We start from the raw sequence: 22922 nt of genomic DNA on the forward strand, positions 1-22922 counted from the left end.
ATCATCACATGAAATCTGAAACAATATGATCAAGTTGGTATTAGTTAATTTTTTATTTTAATATTTTGATTATTAATTTATTATCTTAGCCGTTGAAGCTGCTTTTTGAGGACTATAAAAAAAAATTAATGCCTTTTATGTTATAGGAAATAATTTTATCTTTTAAATACACATAAAAATATACGAGACATGTTATTTTTTTTCCTCTTTTCTTTACATGGTCCAACATGGACTCCACATACTTTTATATGTGTATAGAAAATAAAATTATCTCCATATTATTATTTTTTTCACTTTTTTCTTCACATGATTTCATATAAATCCTACACACACACATATATATATGGGAAAGATGCATTTACAAACTTTTTGTACAAAATTTTACAAATTACACTATCTTCTCTCGGGAGAAGATAGTATAACTAGTGTTCTCCCGAGAGAAGATTGTCTGATTTGTAAGAGTTTGTAAACAAAAAAGTTTGTAAATATAACCAGCCTCATATATATATATATATATATATATAAGAAATAAAATTAGAGGGAAGTTATACTTACAACCTAATTTTATTTATAATCATATCTTATCTGTTGATTTTTGTCGATTAACGATTATTATTTTCACAAATTAAATTTATTAATTAATTATTAATTAACAATAAATAATAAGAGACGAAAATTAATAATTAAGATATAATTATAAAAAATTATAAATAATAATATGTTATAAATATAACTTTTCTCGTAAAATCAATAATCCAAAAAAATATGAGTTTTATTAGTGTTATGTTACATGATTTAAGAGTTATTTCCAAGACACACAAAAAATGGAGAGAGAAAGTAGAATGATGAAAAAAAAAAAAATATGTAGACCTACCTCTTTAATATGTGTGTGTAGAAAAGTAATATTATATCATATTACATGATAAACATAAAATCCAAAAAATATATGGCCTTGGTTTTCGCTTCTTATTGATTAGATCAACGTCCCAGTCCCTTTGATCTATAAATTCTGTGTCATCAGCACCAAGAATCGAATCAGAATTGGAACCAACAGTGACTTGGGTTTTCATCTCTTCCTTTCTCTCCATTGAGATTAGAAAGAGAAAAAAAAAAAAAAAAAGACAGCCAGAAAAAGCAACACAAGCATTATTACACAGTACTTGCTTGGTTGCTTCACTCTCACAATCTCTACCTTTTTCTTTTTGGTTATATATTATGGGAAAAACACTTCTTCTATATATTATAAACCAAAACACCCACATCAATTTATATATTTATTTATATAAATATATCTAGTTGAATAGTAACGAAAAGGGTCTTTATATTCAGTGTCAGAGTCTCTGAACCAAATACAAAAGACACCGACTTTGAAACGCTGCAGAGTTTTCTGTTCTCTCCCTGCTTTTGCGGCCATAGCAGTCTTTAAGAGGGTTTGGTTCTGCATTTTTTCTGAGCCAATTAGTGACATTAACACTATGGCTATTATTGTGCTAAGTTTTAAAGCTTCACATGATAAGGCCATATTCTGAAGCCCGAGATTTGCTTGCATTTAAAGTTTCCTTTGTCACAATCCATGAATGAGGAATTTTTAGTCATCATCACTACCCCATCACTGGCAGTGTACTAAGCTCAACTGAGAACGAAGAAAAACAAAGCTTCAAAGAGTAAAGATTTTCAAATCAAAACCTTGGAAGGAAGATCTGTTAACTGAGTTTTCTTCCTTTAAGCTTTAGGAGAAAGAGACATCTCGAACAAGGTTAGTGGAAAGTGAGTAGTATTAAATTTTCTTCTGTTTTGGCTTCATTTGTTAGTTATTGGTGAGTAAAACATGTACTCACTCTGTGCCCACTTTTTTTTTTTAATTTTTTTTTCTCTCTTCCCCATATCTTTTTTCTTTTGGATTTGTGTGGGGAAGTGTTATTTTTGTTTTTGGAATTCTGCAAAAGGAATTTCCAATTATATGGATCTGGGATCTTTTTTGGCTTTCGTTTTCTGGGGCTAAGTTTTGATCATGGTTTTTGTCTCCTTTACTATCTTTTTTATGTATTTCAGATCCACAAGTATTTAGACACTGCCTTTTGTGTATAACCAAGACAATGTTGTCTCAAAAGCAAGCAGAGGAAGCAATAGTCACAAACTTCAATGAGACAGAACATGAAGGTGGGACTAGGGAAGAGGTGGGGGAACAAAGCCAATCCATGTTAAGTGTCAAGAGTTTCCTATGGCATGGTGGTTCTGTTTGGGATGCATGGTTCAGCTGTGCTTCAAATCAAGTAAAATTACCCCATCAAATAAATACCCTTTTTTAAAAAAAAAACTTAATGAAATCACTTATCTCATGATTTAACTGTTAAAGTTCTCATTTTTATAGGTAGCTCAAGTGCTCTTGACACTACCATATTCTTTCTCTCAACTGGGTATGCTATCAGGCATCTTGCTTCAGGTATTTTATGGAATTATTGGAAGCTGGACTGCTTACCTAATCAGTGTCCTCTATGTGGAGTACCGCACCAGAAAGGAAAAGGAAAACGTCAGCTTCAAGAACCATGTCATTCAGGTTGGTGTATTGTGTTGCCTTCACAAGCTACCACCACCACCACTGGTTTCTAATCTGTTATGTAGAACCACAGTGACTTAATTGAAATGATTCACACTGTTCTGGATTTTCAGTGGTTCGAAGTACTTGATGGGTTGCTGGGTCCTTATTGGAAAGCAGCAGGGCTAGCCTTCAATTGTACCTTCCTCCTCTTTGGATCTGTGATACAGCTTATAGCATGTGCAAGGTGTGAGATCTTTGCTTATTTTTAAAAGGGCAATTTGGAGTAATCTATAATCAGTTTTGCATCTGATTAAAAAAGATTTTGCATATTTTTTTTTTGTTAACCTTTTTTGGTTGGTTTTTTTTTATGTTGAGCAGTAACATCTATTACATAAATGACAAATTGGACAAACGGACTTGGACCTATATTTTCGGAGCTTGCTGTGCTACAACTGTGTTCATACCTTCCTTCCACAATTACCGTATATGGTCATTTCTGGGTCTTGGAATGACCACTTATACGGCTTGGTACCTAGCTATCGCATCTATCATTCATGGCCAGGTAAACCAGTGGACTTTTAACTGGAATAATAATGTTAAAAAGTAAACATTTTACGTTATCATTCAAAATCCAAATATTTTATTAAAATAACGGGATTTGGATTTTGGATAAGTGAATACGTGACGATGTTATTTGATCGTAATCAATTATTGACGATGATTTGTAAGAGAAAAAATATATAATTTTTAAATAAATAATTATGAACAAATAAGAGAATTCAAATTCATGTTTAAACTTACTTTTACAAAAATTGTATAACACTATATTATTTTGACAAAATAATTGAATTTTGAATCAATTACTAAAATGTTTTCTTTATGGTAAAAAAATGAGTCAAAAAGGCCTAAATCAGTTGGTCTATATACTTTAATTGAAACAATTACTAAGTGATATAATATTCATATTGCAAATCATGTTACAGGCAGAGAATGTCACACACTCGGGTCCAGCAAAGCTAGTGCTATACTTCACCGGAGCCACTAACATACTATACACGTTTGGGGGACATGCTGTGACTGTGTAAGCTTTCCTTTTCCTTAATAAAACATCATAATCTATTCTCCATCATCTTTCACTTGTTTCTATTTCTACACGGCTTCTCTTCGCAGCTTTTGCCGGTCCTCTCGTTTTTCGAGACTATACACGACAAAAACAAAATCATGCAAACATTTATCTCTTTTCTAATTGTACTATCTTTTTCAATTAATTAAACTTTGGAAGATGAAAAATTGCAACTCTATTGGATGGTTCCAAATTGTATGGTATATTTTGTCCCCTACCTGCATAGAGTTCTAGTTTTATGAACATGTTATGTCCGTGAAATTAAAAATAAAGAAACATAATTTTCATATTACATGAGATAAAATTATTTTTTTCAACATATAAAAAGTGGGTGGGATCTATTTTGTTTTTTTTTTCCATCTCTTTTTCTTTGGTTGATTTCATTTATTATTATTATTATTTATTTTTTTGCATGTTATGAGATAAATTAACATAAAAAAATATATTTCTCTACAAAAAACATAAACGCACAGTGAAGCCTAATAAAGAAGCCCCCGTTTTTGGAAATTTCAATGTCATGTTTTTTTGTGTGATTATTCTTCATAGTTGTTTTGAGTGTAAAGTAAAGTGAATAATGTGACAAATGTTGCAGTGAGATTATGCACGCCATGTGGAAGCCCCAAAAGTTCAAGTACATATACTTGATGGCCACTTTGTACGTTTTCACACTAACGATTCCTTCCGCCGTCTCCGTTTACTGGGCTTTTGGTGATGACTTATTGAACCATTCTAACGCCTTCGCTCTCCTCCCCAAGACCCGTTTCCGTGATGCCGCCGTTATTCTCATGCTCATTCACCAGGTAAGTTCGGTGTACGCTTTTCCTTGATTGGCACATAAAAGTCACAATGTAACAACTTAAAAGAATTATTATTTTTAGTACCCAAAAAAAAAAAAAAATTATTTATTTTTAAAAACAAAATCCAAAACAACGGAACTAAAAATAAGTGACCACTAATTCCAACTTTTTGGTTGGATTTTTATTTCCATATTGACTTTAATTTTCTTATACGGAAAGAATAAATTTTTTATACTAATCTTTTAGTTTTACATTGATATGTCATTTAATAAATTTAAATATATTAGTTATATAAGATGTTAAATTTATTAAATGAAGTGACAATTTTTTATTAAATAATATTACTGTAAAATATAGAAAATATATTATTTTATTTTTTTGCTGGTAGAGAATATATTAATTTAAATTATATTTAATTTAAATTTATAGAGAATATATGGCTTGATGTATAAAATATGTAAATGTGTTTTGTACACCAAAGTCAAACCTTTCATTTTAAGGACATCACTTTCAAGGTCATATTTTTTAATTTTTTAATTCATCTCTAAATTTATAAGGAAAGCAATCATATTAACATTATTTTTGACATATATCAATACACAATTCATTTACTATTTTAATGCTAGCATTCCCATTTTTCTTTTCTTTAGCCGGAATTGCCTTCTATTTTTATTTTATATCTCGAGTTTGTTCGAACCAAATTAAATTGGTTTGAATATCAAAGTGTTTTTAATCAATTAAATAATTCCCGTAACCTACCATCCAAAACCATTATTTTTAATATTTTTTTAATTCTAATACGTAATTAGTTTCATTAAACGATGATTTTCTTATAGTTTTATGGGGAAAAACATTTGTTGTCTATGGAGACAGAATATTTTTTTTTTACTTATGGTAACGTATTTTTATTTTTCCTGTCCCAAATTTATGGATGCAGTTCATCACATTTGGGTTTGCTTGTACTCCATTGTACTTTGTGTGGGAGAAGGCTATTGGGATGCATGACACAAAGAGCATTTGTTTGAGGGCACTAGCAAGGTTGCCAGTGGTGATACCTATATGGTTCTTAGCTATAATCTTCCCTTTCTTTGGACCCATAAATTCAGCTGTTGGTGCTCTTCTTGTTAGCTTCACTGTCTACATCATCCCCTCCTTAGCCCATATGCTCACATACAGAAAAGCCTCAGCAAGACAGGTAAAACCTCTTCATTCATGTCCTTAACCATCTCTTCACCTGCCCCACCACCATATCATGTTATGTGTTTCTTGAGCCCCCACTTTTAATGAGTGGGTTCACAGCCAGAATTAGGGAAATATATTCAGTACTCTTGTAATACTGGAGACCTAGAAACATATTTTCTATACAAGGGGAATAGATATTCCTTGTCAAAAAAAAAAAAAAAAAGGATATAAGAGAAAATAATTGTAAAGGTAGGGGTAATGTAGATATTTTCTTTCCATATTTGGTAAAGGGTATACCCCGTGCTCGGTACTCTCTTAACACTGAAAATATTTTGGGAGACTCAACTTTATTTGTTAAAATTGAAAAAAAAAAGCAACACACCTAATTTTACTTATTCTACCCTGTAATGGCTTATATCACTTGAGTCCCATTTTTGACTAGTTTTAGTAAAGGAGTGTGTACTCACGTAACATGAGGATATGCTCCAAAATTAGATGTTACCCTAGTGGAATTGCCATCACTGAGTGGAGGCAGCAAATGTACAAAAGCATTCAAAGCTTGGATTTGGAATATTGCAAGAAGAATTGAGGCTGGTAGTGGGTCATTTTCGTTTAGTTATTTGCTACAGATGGATTATTGTACTATGCTTATATATGCTGAGCTGGTGTAGTTGACTGATCTCTTACCCCAATAATTCAAGTTAGGAGAAAGGTTAAAGGTGTACATGACTAGTAGGGTCCTCCAAATAGATCGAAGTTTAACCCCATAGATACTGTTGAAAATCTTGTGAAATCAACCCATTTGGCATCATTGTTGATCCCTTTTTTGGGAATTTTCTGAGGAACACAATAGTAAGTGTAGGGGCCTCCAATTAGTTTATCTAAATTTGTTTTTATCATTTTGCAGAATGCTGCTGAGAAGCCTCCTTTCTTCATGCCAAGCTGGACTGCAATGTATGTCTTGAATGCATTCATTGTGGTGTGGGTTTTAGTTGTTGGATTTGGGTTTGGAGGATGGGCCAGCGTGACCAACTTTGTTAGGCAAATTAACACATTTGGGCTTTTTGCTAAGTGTTACCAGTGCAAGCCTCCAACGCCACCGCCACATGTTGCGGCAGCTCCACCACCCCATCATCACTAAAGTCAAAGCTGAGTCACTCACCTCAACATAGTAGAGTTCAGCTACAATCAATCACATTTCCCACAATAGTTTGTATCATACATGGGGGAGAGTCGTGAATACTTCCCCCTTAATTTGATGTGTGCTTTTCTTTTTTTTGTTGCATATTTTTGTTCCTCTTCTTTGTTATATAGCTTTTTTTTTTTTTTTTAATCCCCTCTACCTTTAAGATTAGCTGATTAAAAATAGTGTGTCAAATGTTATGATTCCTTGGCTATGAAATGCATAGGCTAAGTAAATTAGATACGTATGTTTTGGTATCTTTCTTTCTTTTTTGTCCTCTTTGTTTTGATTGGGAGATACTATAAGATTTTGTTTGCCAATATCATTATTACATTGCATGTTTTCCGGAATATGCCTTTAGAAAAACAATTTATAGTCTTATTTGCTGTGTTGAAGGTAACGTGGTCTGAGTTCAAAAGGTGGTGTGCGCTACTTGTTTATTCCCTCCACTTAAAGCTTTTAGATTCCTCTCTCATTCTTCATTCATAGTGAGAAATGGGGCGTGGACCCATTTCATATTCACATGGGCTGCACCTCTGCATGTGGGTTCATCTTCTTGTCACGTGCCATTATTACCCACCAAATACATTATATACATTATATTATAACCTATATTTTCATGATACATGAACCACCACCCCTTTAATATTTATGGGCCATATGTCATTAACCTCAATTAGTTTATACGTTTACGTTTACTATCATTAATTTTCATGACCAATCAAACCTCTTTTTCCCATTGATTTTGATAAATTTAAAATTCTAGTGTCATTTCAATTCGGTGCACATGCATTTGATATTTGGCAGATGCATTTTTCAGTTCTGATGCGAGAAAAGTAAGCGCGTCAGGATCTTGACACAATGTATATGTAAATATACGGTCAGATTAGAACCTCATATGATATTCTTTCTAGATATGGAGAAGGGGAATCTACATATCTTTCTTGTAAGTGGAGCTACTTTTATGTGCATGTTTTACAAACGCTCCCCTCTCATAAGTCCCAATTCCCCAATTTCATGAAAAGTATAGGAATATTAATGGACGTTAATGAGATTTGTTTGCTTTATTTGACCTGTTAATCTAGGCCTAAACATTGTCAGCATATAGCGCTCGAGAAGAATACAGTCCATCTATGCTGAATAACACTGGAGAAAATTTAGAGAAATGAAGTTATACACTTATAATTTGTTATATATTTTATTTTATTTTATTTTTTGGTTGTAATTTGTTCAGTAATTCTTGGGCTTAACATTTCAGCCTATGATGCTCGTACTATATCTAGCTGCATAATGCATAAGTGTTCGATCCAAAAGAATTGAAGAGGAAAATCTAGCAAAAATCTATTGGGTGAGTATTTATTTTGATTGTGTTGATTTTATAAAATTGAATTTCGTTAAAAGTAAGTTTAAAGTGAACATAAAAAGTTATATCTAAAAAATAATATAAAATTATCAGCATAACGCAAAAGTTATATTTTTGGACTTGTAGTCTAATTACTTTTCTATATATAAAATCATGTTTGATTAACAAAAACCGAACCTATTTTTTATTTTTTTGAATAGAACTATCTTTCTGTCTGGAAATGGAAGATTGAGGTTCCGCGAGGTGTACCCAAACATGCTAATTATCATATTAATCATGTTTACTCCTAGAGTTTCGTGAAGATTAAAACAGCCCCGAAACAAGTAAGCTTGAGTATGCTTGGTGTAATGTTCAATCCGTGAATCCATAAAGGTCGAAGCCAGCAAGAGCTGTTGAAGCCTTTCTCCTTAACTAGCTTCTTTAAAGGCCATTCCTCAACGGGCCAAACCTAACCCATCAAAAGCTCAAAACCCTCTTCGACGAGGCACTAGCTTCATCGAAGCCCATTCTCCAACGGTCCAACCCATAGAAGCCAAGAGTGCCCCTAAGAATGCAAAATAGCAGACATCATCTTCCTCCATACAAATATCCCCCAAATGATTTAGTGTAGCTTTGAGTTGGAGTAGCTATAACCATGGTCTTGCGAGATGTACATGTAAGACATCCGACGCTCAAGTCAGATTTGGTTCAAGCATATTTATTCATGTTGAAAAAGATGTGTATTTTAGGTTAACACATATGACTTTATAGCAGGGAGATGTCCAGTTTTATGGAAATATGCATTTCAAGTTGGTTGTAAGTTGTGAGGCGGCAAGTCTCTCCAAATGGTTACTATGGTTGGCTGTGATAAGGTCAGTTTGTTGAAAGTAGCTTACCAAGATGTAGCATTTGTTGAGTTAGGATCTTTCTTAATGATGAAAGTGTTGGGAGGAAGATTTTTGAGAAAGGTAAAGGTTATAAAAAGATATAGAGGAAGAGAACACTTTTATTGCTACACAACTCTTTTTTTCTTTTGGCTTGATACAAAATGATGGAGATGACCCCTATTTATACTAGTGGCACCTCCACAAAACAATGGTTCCAAATAATTCTTGAGTTTTCTATACTAGCCTAATACAAATATTAATTGTGGTAGGTGCAACTACCCTTATTAATAATGGTAGGTGCAATTACCCTCTAAAACTTTTATGGAATTGACTAGAATAGAAATTTTTAGATCTTGGGCTAAACTAACTCCTAAAGTATAATTGTAGATGTTGGGCTAAATGTATACTAAGCTCAATGGACCAAAAACTAAATCAAGTTTATTTATTCTACATAAAACTTTGAATGTGGGCCTCATTTAAGGGCCTTATATTAATATTCCAAATTAGAAGTCTCCCAGTTCATTGAAGATATGAGTAGCGAGATGTATTAGTCTCTGGGATAATTTGTCTGTGTGTCAACCCAGCAGATTCATTTTAGTGTGTTTTTATTTTGCATTATGCTCTGTACTTTGCAGGTACTTCAGAATTTCACAACAATATTTGTAGCATATGCATTTCATAATTCATATATGTGATATTTCACATGCTTTTATATCACTAAGGGAACTGAAGTACCCAACGTTACAATAAATTAAACTTTTATATCTTGCTATAACCGATAAACTACTGTCATGTGACTGCTGCATCAAGAGATAATGTAGTGCAAACCAATGATTTTGCTACTGCCATTTACGTTGCATATTTGGGGAATTTTTAGGTTTTTCCCGCACATCAACCCTATGATTTCCTACCAGAAAATGCTGATACTTGGAGGTTCACTTCATCATGGCAAGCTGCATAATCTCCATATCCATGGAGCTCTTCATCTCTCCGGTTCATCACCAACCACGGAGATCAGTGTTGTATTATGAAACAATGATCACTAATGTTAACAATAACAATAATAATGCTTGTTAATTGGCACAAAAATTTAGATAAAAAAATCATTGACATTCTTCTTATATGTGAAATACATATTATTATACAACTCAATCCCGAAATCCCAAGCCTAACCTATGATCCCATTGACATTCATTGGTGGCATTGCAGGAGGTGGTGCCGCCCCCGCTAGTCGTTGTGGTGATTGAAATAACAACTTTACGAAAATTTGAATTAGCATCCACGCTAGTAGAACCACAAAAAGCAAGACAATGATAATTAGAGGAATTATCCACCACTGTCTTGGGAACTCGAGAGGTGGAGGAGATGGCAGCTCTGGCAACGGTGTTGTGAGCTCAAAGAATAAGAAAAGGAGAAGCAATCGCATTATGGAAGAGGGAAATATTTATAGTAATAATGTTGTACGGCTGTACCATTCACTTAGTGCATCCCACCAATAGAAATTGAAGAATAACGGTTTTTTTATACAGAAAGAAAAGAAAAATATTTTTTTTACCCAAGTGTTACTTGTTAAATAACCGATGTACTACTAGATATACAAAAAATGATCTCATGGAAGGGAAATATTTACAGTACTACTACTGTACTATTTATTTAGTGCATCTGACCAGTAGAAATTGAAGAATAATAGTTATGTTTATATAGAAAGATGAAAAAAATATTTTTTTCATCTTTCTATATAACTTGTTAAATGGAAGGTATACCCGCTACGGATATAAAAAAAATGATGTCATGAAAGAAAAATATTTACAGTATTACTACTGAAAATGATTCAGGATCTAAAGTAATTGGACTGAAACTAAAAATCAAACTGACTGATATTCAGTTACAACTAAGTAGGTACATAGTGAAGTGGGTGAAAGTGACAGTAAAGCGACACAACTCCTGAGATTGAAATAGTTCGTGAGAAAATTTCCTTAAGGGCTCCTGCACTTACTTCCAGTGTCATCTTCTTTCCACTAATAGACATTTTCACCAAACCACTTCAACCTAAGCTCTTTTTAAGGAAATGATGTCCAAGTTGGGATTGCTCAATGTTCACCTCCCGGAGGTAACAGACTTCATACCTCAGGAGCTGTACAGCTTTACTGTCACTTTCACCTTCGTCACTGTGTACCTACTTAGTTGTAACTGAATATTTTTTTTCAGTTTGATAGTTAGTTTCAATTGAGGGAAAACATTTTCTCCTTTTTAAAGGAGAAATTTTTTTCTTATGTTAATGACCCATAGCATAAGTGGGTCCCACAAAATAGTGGGAAGAGAAAAAATTCAAGGTGGGACCCACTTATGCTTTGAGTCACTAACAAAAAATTTTCTCTTTTAAAAGGAGAAAATGTTTTCCCTTCAATTAAATACCTGTAGTTGGTTACTGTATATATAGATAGTGTAAAGAACCTTGGGATACACCACCCCAAAAGCTAGCTCAAAAGGTGGGAATGCCAAAAAAACTTTGGGATACACCACCCCAAAAGCTAGCTCAAAGGGTGGGAGTACCCAAGGCCTTATAAACTCCACATTAGTTACATATACAACCAATGTGATGTTGGGCAAGTGGCTTCTTACACAGGACGCTTACGGAACACCTAGAGGGGGGGTGAATAAGTGTTCTCAACTTTTTCAAAATCTTTTTGAATTCAGTAAACAATTACACAATTTTTCTTCAATCCCTATATGCCAAAATAGTTTTTCGCAATGCTAAGAACAATGTAGTAATAGAAAGCGTACCTTAGCAATTTATAGAGTATAAACGCAGCAATTATAATAGAATTAGTGTAACTGTCAGTCTCTAAACAAAATATTCAGAAATTAAATCAGAGAGACAATAGACACACGATATATCCTGGTTCACACCCACTAAGCCTAAGTAGGGTGCTACGTCCAGACTGAAGTAGCTGCAGATATTTTATTTATCACAAGTGTACCAGTCTTACAAACACGCGTCACACATGCTATCAAACAAGATATCAAAGATCTTCCTAGTGCCTACACTGCTCCAAGCTCTGAGAATACTCTCAAGCCGAACCTACGGAGTTCACCAACTCCTCTCACACAAGACCTCCACTCTCCCTAGTGGATTCTTGAGGCTCCAAGCCGTGAGACACACTCTCAAGCCAAGCACAAGGTCGCCAACCCACACGGTTGCACCCACACACCTAGGACAGATTTACAGCACGCAACTACTCCACTTTAACAATCAATACAGAATTTTCAGAATTGTAACAAGTGAAATAAACCAAGATTACAGTGTCCTATCACACCAAATATATCACAGTAATATCAAACTAAGCTCCACAAATTTATGCCATATGCAGAAAATTAATCCAATGAGATATGTATTAAAATCTCTAAAATTAACGCACAAAGGAGCTTGGATATTACACAATTATTTTTCTAATCAATGGACACTAAGAAATCTGATTTAAAAAGAATATCACAATTATAACCAGAAAAATCAGATTTGAAATTTATCTCAAAATTTCACATAAAATTCAGAATTAGTTCTAGATAAATCTTTTAATAATAAACCAAAAGAAATCTGAATTTTAATCACAATATACTTCAATTGAAACAGAAAATTCAGATTTAATATTCCAACAATAAAATTTCTAGAACAATTAAAGATTATGTTTCTAAACAATAAATCCCAAACAAAAATCTGAATTAACACAATGTATAACAAGGTATAAAAAATAAATTCAGATTTAATATTCTTAATCAATATTTCACAAAAATTAGAAACACTAATCTTACACAAAGAGCATCAATATTTCTAAGATATTCACATAAAATCAAAACAGAAAAATCAAGATGCAAAAATCAGATTCCAAATTTTAACAGTAAATTTTAATACTAATAAACAACTCAAGAATTTAATATTCAGATTAAACAACTCAAAATCCCTAAAGCATATGAAATAACAGATCTGAAAATTTCAGATAAAATGCTTCAAACAAAGATTCACAAAGGATTTGAGTTGATTAAAAAATACCACAACAATGACCTAAATTCTTTATCAAAGATCCCCAAATTCTTCTCCAAGAAAATATGCAGCCACAACAACAGTTGAAGAGTAACTGCAAGACAGAGGAAGCAAGGAAAAAAAAATTGCTATTCTTTTTCTTTTGTTGTGCCTTCAAATCGATTAACCGAGAGAATGTGTTTCGCTTCTGTGTGCAGGTAGAGATTTCTCCAAGAAGATTATCCAGAAAAAAGACGGTGGTTTTTGGTGGTTTCCGTATATATGAGAGAGAGAAACTTTCTTTCAGTTTTTTTTCAATCGGGTTATATATGTAAAAAAAATGAGGTGCAACATTTATATTGTTGGGTATAGCTCATACTTCACATGATGATGTTTGCCCTAATTGTCGGGGTCAGCAGAAAGGCAACTGGGGTCCCGCTCCCAGGTGAGCGGGCGGGGGTCCGGGGGAGCCGCCCCGGCGGGGGTCCGGGGGGCAGCGGTTCACCCGTAGAGGCTAGGTAATGTTTAGGCCTCTGTTTCTATTGTAATTTTCTTAGCAGTTTGGGCTTGGGCCCATGAATAGCTGTTGTTAGGGTTTCTTGTAATCCTATTTATATTTGCCTTGTAAACCGAGAGACTTGTAACGAGTGGCGGTGAGGTGAATATAGTACAGACAAGCTGGACGTAGCCTATATTGGGTGAACCAGGGTAAATCATCGTGTCAATCTCTCTACTCTTATCTCTTTTTCTGTTTTCTCGATTCTGTGTGATTGTCGATTTCCAACAATTGGTATCAAGAGCTTTGGTTCTGCGACCAGGGTTCCTGTGACAGATTGGGGTTTCGCGATTTAGGGTTTTTTCTTGGCATAGATAAAACTGCGAAATTGATCTGGAGAGGATGTCGACTGGCCAATCACGGGTCGAGGTTGAAAAGTTCGGAGGAAAAGGGTTCGAGTTATGGAAGCTGAAGACGGAGGCTCTGCTCGTTGACAGGGACATGTGGTACGTGATAGAAGATGATAAGCCGTCCGTACCAACAAAACCTGTCGGTGAAGAAACGTCAGGTGATGGCGAGTCGAAGGAGTTGAAGGCGTGGACCAGAGACGATCGAAAGGCGCGAAGCCTGATCTGGTTATGCCTGGCTGATAACGTTCTGGTGAACGTAACTTCTGAGAAGACCGCGAAGGATCTCTGGACGAAGCTGGGAAGTCTCTATCAGAGCAAGTCACTCGTGAACAAGCTGTTCCTGCGAAGGAAGCTGTATAATCTGCGGATGAGCGAAGGTGATTCTTTCTCTGCTCATTTAAATGAATTTAATACTATTTGTGCACAACTTTCGTCTATAGACATTAACCTGGACGAGGAAGACAAAGCTTGCACCTTGTTGTGTTCACTGCCCAACTCTTGGGAGCACATCATTGTGTCAATTGGTACTAGTGTTAATAAACTGTCGTTTGAGACGGTTGTTGCTGCCTTATTGTCTGAGGAGATGAGAAGGGTAGGTTCTGAAGGTACCAACAATGAGGCTCTGGTTGCTAGAGGGAGGAGTGATGACAAATCAAAGTCTGGTCACAGAGGAAGATCGAGGGGACGATCAAAGTCCCGTGATAAATCTGATAAATCTGATAAATCTGAAATGAGGTGCTGGAGGTGCAAAAAGGTTGGACATCTGAGAAGGAATTGCAGAAGTAAAAGTGTAGGTCCTGAGAAGCGGGATGATTCACAACCGTCTGCTTCGGGTACAAAGAAGGATGATGATGATAGTACAGGGGACCTGTACATGGCGTTTGACAGTCATAATGACTGTAATGATTGGATTATTGACACTGGAGCATCGTTTCATATGACACCTCATAGGGAGTGGTTCTGCACCTATGAATCGTATTCTGGAGGTACAGTTAGAATGGGAGATGACACGACTCATGCAATTGTGGGGCGTGGGAAGGTAAAGCTGAAGATGAGTGACGGGACAGTCAAGAATCTGCCGGGTGTGATGCATATTCCGGGGCTTACCAGAAATCTGATCTCCGTTGGTAGTATGGAAGATCCTGGTATTAATTTTAGCAGTGACAAGTATTCTTGCAAGCTGACTCGAGGAGCTTTGGTTATTGCAAGAGGAGAGTGTCATGGTAAATTGTGGAAACTGCTGGGTAGCACAATATTCAGTGGTGAAAGCTATGTTTCAGAACAGGCGGAGGAGGACACTGCTATGTTATGGCATAGGAGGCTGGGGCATATTGGAGGAAAAGGTCTGGAGACTCTAACATCAAAGAAGTTGGTGGATGGAATTCCGAGCTGCTCTATGGGGTTTGGATTTTGCGAGCATTGCCTGCAAGGGAAGCAAAATCGGGTATCTTTTGATTCCATAGGAGGAAGAGCTGAGGGGGTTCTGGACTTGATACACAGCGACGTGTTTGGCCCCACACCTGTAGCATCACATGGAAAATCAAGGTATTATGTTTCTTTTACTGATGATTTTTCAAGATATGTGTGGTTATATTTCTTGCGCAGCAAGGATGAAGTGTTCGATAAATTCTGCGAGTTCAAGGCTTTGGTGGAAAATCAATTTGATCAAAAAATCAAGGTGCTGAGAACTGACAATGGAGGGGAGTTCTGTTCAACAAAATTTGACCAGTTTTGTGCGAGCAATGGGATTGTAAGACAGAAGACTCGCCCTACTCACCTCAACAGAATGGGGTGGCAGAGAGGTTGAATCGATCTCTCATGGAGAAAGCACGGAGTATGCTGAGCGGTGCAGGCTTGGCAACTGAGTTTTGGGCAGAGGCAGTGGCTACTGCTTGTTATCTGAAGAACAGATCTCCTACATCAGCTTTGAAGGAGAAGACTCCGTATGAAGCACTGTTTAAAAAAAGGCCAGACGTATCTCATATCAGAGTGTTTGGCTGTGAAGCTTATATGCACGTACCCAAGGAGAAAAGAAACAAGTTTGACAGTAAATCTGAAAAGTGTATCTTTATTGGGTACAAGGATGGCGTCAAAGGTTATAAGTTGTGGAATCCGGATACTAGAAGTGTAACTTACAGCAGAGACGTTGTATTCAGAGAATCTAAGTTGAATCAGATTTTTCCTGAAGCTCCTGAAAAGTCACAGACGGTGGAGTTGGATGTGGGTTTGAAAGAGGATACAATAAACTCACAGATTGAATTGGAAAATTTGAATTCTGAAGCTGCTGAATATAATGAGGTAGAGGATGAATTTTCTGAAACTGAGGCTGAGGTTAAAGCACCAGTGCTGAGGAGATCCAGGAGGGAAAGAAGACCATCTGAGAGGTATACACCTGAAAATTATATCTTGTGTGCTAGTGATGATGTTTGTGCATTTAGTATTACAGGTGATGATCCGAGCACTGTAAAACATGCGAGGAGCTCGGAGGATGCCAAAACGTGGGAGGAAGCTATGAAAGAAGAGATGAAGTCTCTGATGAAAAACCAAACTTGGAGTTTGGTGAATCTCTGCAGACCGAAAAGCAATTGGTTGCAAGTGGGTGTTCAAGAAGAAGGTTGGTGCCAATGGGGAGATTGAACGCTACAAGGCTCGATTGGTTGCAAAGGGATATTCACAGACAGAAGGGGTTGATTATGGTGAGGTATTTTCACCTGTTGCAAAGTTAAATTCCATAAGACTGGTTTTGTTTGTAGCAGCTGCATATGACCTAGAGGTGGAGCAGCTGGATGTGAAGACAGCTTTTCTTCATGGTGATTTGGAGGAGGTTATTTTCATGAAGCAACCAGAGGGGTTCATTGCAAGAGGCAAAGAGGAGCTAGTCTGCAAGCTGAATAAATCTCTGTATGGCCTGAAGCAGTCCCCAAGGATGTGGTACATGAAGTTCGACACTTATGTGCTGAAGCTTGGCTTTGACCGTTGTGATGCTGATCACTGTGTTTATGTGAAAAGGTTAGAAGGTGACTTTGTTATTCTAACTTTGTATGTTGACGATATGTTACTCGTTGGAAACAGTTTGAAAATGATCAGCACTGTTAAAGGACTGCTAGCAAAGCAGTTTGAAATGAAAGATCTAGGCGCTGCAAATGTGATCTTGGGTATGCAGATTAAGAGGGAGCGTGACAAACGAAAATTAAGGTTAAGTCAGCAGAAGTACATAGAAGATGTTCTGAAGAAATTCAAGATGACTGACTGCAAGCCTGTGTTGACTCCCATGTCTACTGGTTCTAAGTTATCGGCTGACCAGTGTCCCAAGACTGAAGAAGAAAAAGAAGAGATGGCGTCAGTTCCTTATGCTAGTGCAGTAGGGAGTCTGATGTATGCCATGATTTGTACTCGACCTGATATTGCTCAAGCAGTGGGAGTATTGAGCAGGTATATGTCCAAGCCAGGAAATGAGCATTGGACGGCTGTGAAGCGTGTGTTCCGCTATCTTCGTGGTACGTCTGACCTTGGGTTATGCTATGAAGGCGTGAAGGGCTCAAGGGGACAGACATTGTTAGAGCTGAGATGCTTTGTGGATGCTGATTGGGGAGGTGACATTGATAGTAGAAGATCTACAAGTGGATATGTTGTTTCTTCATTTGGCGGAGCTATCAGTTGGATGAGTAAGAGGCAGAGCACTGTTGCTTTATCTTCTACAGAGGCTGAGTACATGGCCTTGACACATGCTGTTAAGAAAGCTATTTGGTTACGGAGGTTGTGCAAAGAGCTTGGCTTTGCACAAGGAGAGATGATCGTTGGGTGTGACAGTCAGAGCGCCATTTTCTTGGCTAAGAACCCAGGTTTCCATGCGAGGACCAAGCATATCGGCATACAGTACCACTTCATCAGAGAGAAGATTGAAGACAAGGTTGTATTGCTGGAGAAGGTTGACACAAAGGTCAACAATGCTGATTTTCTGACCAAGGCAGTGACTTCGGAGAAGTTTGAATGATGTACAGATGCTTTGGGATTGAAGAAACATGTGAAGCATTCACCAAGTGGGAGAATGTCGGGTATGGCTCATACTTCACATGATGATGTTGGCCCTAATTGTCGGGGTCAGCAGAAAGGCAACTGGGGCTATATTGGGTGAATATAGTACAGACAAGCTGGGCGTAGCCTATATTGGGTGAACCAGGGTAAATCATCGTGTCAATCTCTCTACTCTTATCTCTTTTTCTGTTTTCTCGATTCTGTGTGATTGTCGATTTCCAACATTTATGAATTAAAAGTAATACACCTTTTGTTTCTTAAACCCACGTGAAGCTTAAAAAAAACAATGTAAACCTAATAGCTTTATCAAAAAGCTATTTAAAATAGTTTTATTATATTAAAACCAATCAACGTAACATTGAAAAGAACGCTGTACAAATTTTTAATATATATATATATATATATATATATATATTTTATTAAAACAGATTTTTAACATGAAATTAAATGCATGAAATGCAATGGTATATATTGTATTGGCATGCAATGGAGCTTAGGTGGATACTATATGATATAATATAGTGTGTAACATAATATCTAAAAATACCTAACCACATGTATCTTCAAACTCCCTCTTCAATTTGAGACTTCTTGTAAACCCTTTGTCATCATCAAAATATATATTTCATATTCCATAATGCATAGGAGGTCTTCATGTGAGACTATATATCTCAACAAATAAACTATAGTCTTTGTATTTCGCATCTTATTCAATACAGAAAATATTTGTCAGTCTTTTATTTTTTCAATACATTGGGAATTGAACACGTTACTCCTCCCCCTCACCACTAATTTTTCAGTCTTTACCACGACTTCTATGATGGGATATTGAGAGCTTAAAGATCCAAACTTTCATTCTTCTTTGATCTCTACCTTCTTCATATTTCTGTTCTGCGAAAGTATGACCAAATTATAGTAGCTCAATTGGTGTTAGGGAACTGAACAGATAAGGTAAGAGTATGTGTTTGATATCCTTTTTGAAAAGGATTTAAAATTTTAATCTCGAGACTCGTCCCGAATCGAACTAATCGCGAAATGATGAATCTATTAATATCTCCAAAAAAAGAAGAAGCTAAATAGGCATGAAGTATACCTGTACATCTATAAAATGTACCAAGCTGGAAGTTCAACGAACGAGTGTATTGAAAGACAGATTCAATAGCATACTATGATCGAGTTTTCATAGACTTGGTGTATAAGAACAATCGAGTAGATACACGAGATTAGAAATAAACGGGTTAGTTGGAGAATTTGTATGTGTGCCAATTACCATCTGCATTAATGAGGGTGCTGTCTCCAAAGGTTACAGCACAATTGACACGGAACGCATGCCCATTAAGGAAGCTGAACTTATCTTAAGTCGTGGCTCTCCATTACCGTGATAATTAAGATGGTGATTTCATTAAAAGATATAACCTCCAAGTAGCTCTTAAGGGTTTGCTTGAGTCAGAGGTTCAAACTCTATCTCAAGTAAATTCTTGAAAAAATTTGGAAGCAGAGGACATGTCTCCCTCCTCAAGGAGGTAGTCTTCAAGGTCCTAATTCAAAAGTTGAATGAGGATATCTCCGAGTTATACAAAAAAAAAAAAAAACAAACAAACAAACTTAAGTATTCTTTTTTAGGGTGATAGTATAAATATTTAAAAAATATACAATACTCATTAATTACTTTAATTAAGCCACATTTTAGATATTATAATCTATCATTTATTAAAACCAAAAAAAATATTTACTATATACCTAAAAGTAAAATAGAAGCATCATACTCCCTTTTACATCCCTAGAGTAGAGCTGTTACGTTTTCTGAGCATATATATATATGGCAAAATGATTTCTGCAGCTGCTGTACCTACAGCAAGCAAGGATCCGCGTCCGGATCTTAGGATACGGCACCGGATCCTGAGTTTTTTTTTTTTTTAAAAAAAAACCGTGGGGACCACTTTTTTGTGTCAGCTGTAGATAACACTATCTACGGCAGCTGCAGAAATGTTAAGCCCTATATATATATATATATATATATATATATATATAGGATCAATTTACACTAGTGTAAGAGTAATAATTCTTACACTCAATCTTAACCGTTGATTTCTGTCCATCAAACGATTAGATTACATTATTCTCATTAATTAATTATTAATTATAACCCTTAGATATGCGAAAATCAACGATTAAGATTGAGTGTAAGAGTTATCACTCTTACACCGGTGTAAAAAGATCCTGGCAATATATATATATATATATATATATATATATATATATATATATATATATATATGAGGTAGGATCCTTAGACACCAATGTCAAATTTGACACCTCATCTGAGAGCCGTTAGATAAAAAAAGATCACCGACTTTGATTTGTAAGCATGTGATGCCATTGATCTTTTTTTATTTAACGGCTATCAGATTCGGTGTCAAATTTTAAATTTGACACCGGTGTCAAAGGATCCTACCTCTCTCTATATATATAGTGCCAGGATCATTTTACACCAGTGTAAGTTACACTCTTAATTTTGTCCGTTGATCTCACTTATATCTAAAGGCTATAATTTTTTTAGTAATGTGAGCCATTGGATACAAGTGGATCAATAGTTAAGATTGAGTGTAAGACTTCTAAATCTTACACTGGTGTAAAAATATCCTGTCCTATATATATATATATATATATATATATATATATATGGACTTATCGTTTCTTAAGCTGCGTGATATGATCTTATCTCCGGCTACTAAATCATAACTATACAAAGATGGATCAATGGTGATAAAGAAAAGAGAGAAAAAAGAAATTATAACCTATCAAAAGGTGAATCAATGGATATAAGAAAATAAATAAACAAAATGACGTAGTTTTGGGGTAGCCGGAGATAAACTTATCTCAAGCTGCTTGCAAAATATTTTTCCATATATATATATATATATATTTAGGGCTTATCATTTCTCAAGTTGCCGGAGATAAAGTTATCTCCAGCTACTAAATCATAACCGTACAGAGATGGATCAATGGTGATAAAGGAATAGAGAGAAAAAAAAATCATAACCATTCAAAGGTGAATCAATTAATATAAGGAAATAAATAAACAAAACGACGAAGTTTTGGAGTGGCAAGAGATAAACTTAACTCAAGTTGCCGGAGAAATGTTTTTCCCATATATATATATATATATATATAGGAAATATAAGAATCATGTTGCAGGAATGACACTGTTCATTCCTGCAACAAGGATCCGGCAACGTATCTTGAGGATACGGCGCCATATCCTGATTTTGGTTTGACTTTTTTTTTTAAGCGTGGGACCCACACTTGATTTGTGTGTGCAGGAAAATGGTTTTGTCATGTAACATGACAAAAAGCGAACCCTATAAATATATATATATATATATATATGTATGCAACTAGAAAAATCCTGTATAGCGAGGGAATTGCTATAAAAATTCCGTCGCTAATTTCATCCTCGCTACTACTTTCCCTCGCAAACGATTCTGCAAGGGAAATGGCGAGGGAAAGAAGTAGCAAGGATGAAATTAGCGACGGAATTTGCATAGCAATTCCCTCGCTATACAGGATTTTTCTAGTAGATACATCCGTAATAGCTACGACAATTGTCACTATAATAATGTCATTGTATGGAGCATTAATATTCGATTTATGTCCTAGCTAGCCAGCCTTGCGTATATAAATAAATATAATTATCTTAGATTTATGATGGTGTGAAGATTTTCCCTTCTCTTACCGCTATATAAAATGTACCAAGCTCGAAGTTCGATCTTCGATTTACGATGGTGTGAAGATTTTCCCTTCTCTTACCGCTATATAAAATGTACCAAGCTCGAAGTTCGACGAACGCGTGTATTGAATGATGTTGCGCTCACGGCAAGTGCACTAGTCGTACAAATAATATAATGTTGAATAAGATATCGTTCTCACGAAGATTATAACTCAATCACTAATTCACTACTTCGACTTAAGTTGGACAATCGAAATTGTATTTGGATCAAGAATTGATTTGAAAATTAAATTAATTAAACTATTGAATAGCAAGAATAAGAGCAAGAAATTAAAGATTCGAATTAATTAATAGAAAAGAACGTATAAGCTAGGGTTTCGATTTCCTTCAATCTTTCGGTTATGTCTGAATTCCTTCTTTACGTTAATCATCCTTAATATAAATCTAATCGATTCTTTCGTATGTAATTAGGACTCAATCCCTTGTTATCCTAAATCTTTACCATCTTACAAGAACCATAGTTCCCCGGTTATTCCACAAGAAAATAAGCATTAAATTCAAGAATCTAACGATTACGCAAACCCTATGTCTATCCCTAGAATCATAAAGCTTACGATGAAATTATCAGATACAGATCATGCACCAACATTCCTATTGTCATGCATTTACCTAAGATCAATATTTAAGATTCAAGCTCATATAAAGCATTAAGAAAAGATAATTTCATTCATGATAAAAGGAAAAATTAACTTAAAGAATTGTTCAAGACATAAACGATTAATTGAATTTCATCTAATCCTAACTACTTAAGTATTTAGCCAGACATAGCAAGATCAAAACGAAAGAAAATATAAAAGCTTCCTCAAACTCCGTAGTTGATTGGTGAATCTTCAATATCTCCAGTACAAACTTGATTTTGATCCACTTATACTTTTTTATATATTTTATTTTATTTTATTTATTCTTTGTTTGTAATTTGTTCATTAATTCTTGGGCTTAACATTTCAGCCTATGATGCTCGTAATAGATCTAGCTGCATAATGCATAAGTGTTCGATCCAAAAGAATGGAAGAGGAAAATCTAGCAAAAATCTATTGGGTGAGTATTTATTTTGATTGTGTTGATTTTATAAAATTGAATTCCGTTAAAAGTAAGTTTGAAGTGAACATAAAAAGTTATA

General features: G+C 35.3%; 1 protein-coding gene across 1 annotated transcript; it reads left to right on the forward strand.

Moving 5' to 3' along the window:
- Positions 1 to 1092: 1092 nt before the first annotated feature.
- Positions 1093 to 9025, forward strand: LOC133306497 (auxin transporter-like protein 4). Its single transcript, XM_061506823.1, has 10 exons — positions 1093 to 1756; positions 2053 to 2273; positions 2372 to 2557; positions 2671 to 2783; positions 2918 to 3101; positions 3523 to 3620; positions 4255 to 4462; positions 5397 to 5654; positions 6549 to 8172; positions 8938 to 9025. Exons 2-9 carry the CDS (start codon positions 2097 to 2099, stop codon positions 6780 to 6782), a joined length of 1458 nt encoding a protein of 485 aa, XP_061362807.1. The 5' UTR covers positions 1093 to 1756; positions 2053 to 2096; the 3' UTR covers positions 6783 to 8172; positions 8938 to 9025.
- The last annotated feature ends 13897 nt before the right edge of the window (positions 9026 to 22922 follow it).

The sequence above is a fragment of the Gastrolobium bilobum genome, unplaced genomic scaffold, assembly GCF_033153095.1.
Source record: "Gastrolobium bilobum isolate Gb01-03AN ecotype WA unplaced genomic scaffold, APGP_CSIRO_Gbil_v1 utg9844, whole genome shotgun sequence".
NCBI classification, from domain to species: Eukaryota; Viridiplantae; Streptophyta; class Magnoliopsida; order Fabales; family Fabaceae; genus Gastrolobium; species Gastrolobium bilobum.

Coding starts and splice junctions, on each gene's coding strand:
- LOC133306497 (XM_061506823.1), top strand. CDS start 2,097: ATGTTGTCTCAAAAGCAAGCAGAGGAAGCAATAGTCACAAACTTCAAT. Junction 3,621..4,254: donor GGGGGACATGCTGTGACTGT/GTAAGCTTTCCT, acceptor CAAATGTTGCAG/TGAGATTATGCACGCCATGT. Junction 4,463..5,396: donor TTCTCATGCTCATTCACCAG/GTAAGTTCGGTG, acceptor TTATGGATGCAG/TTCATCACATTTGGGTTTGC.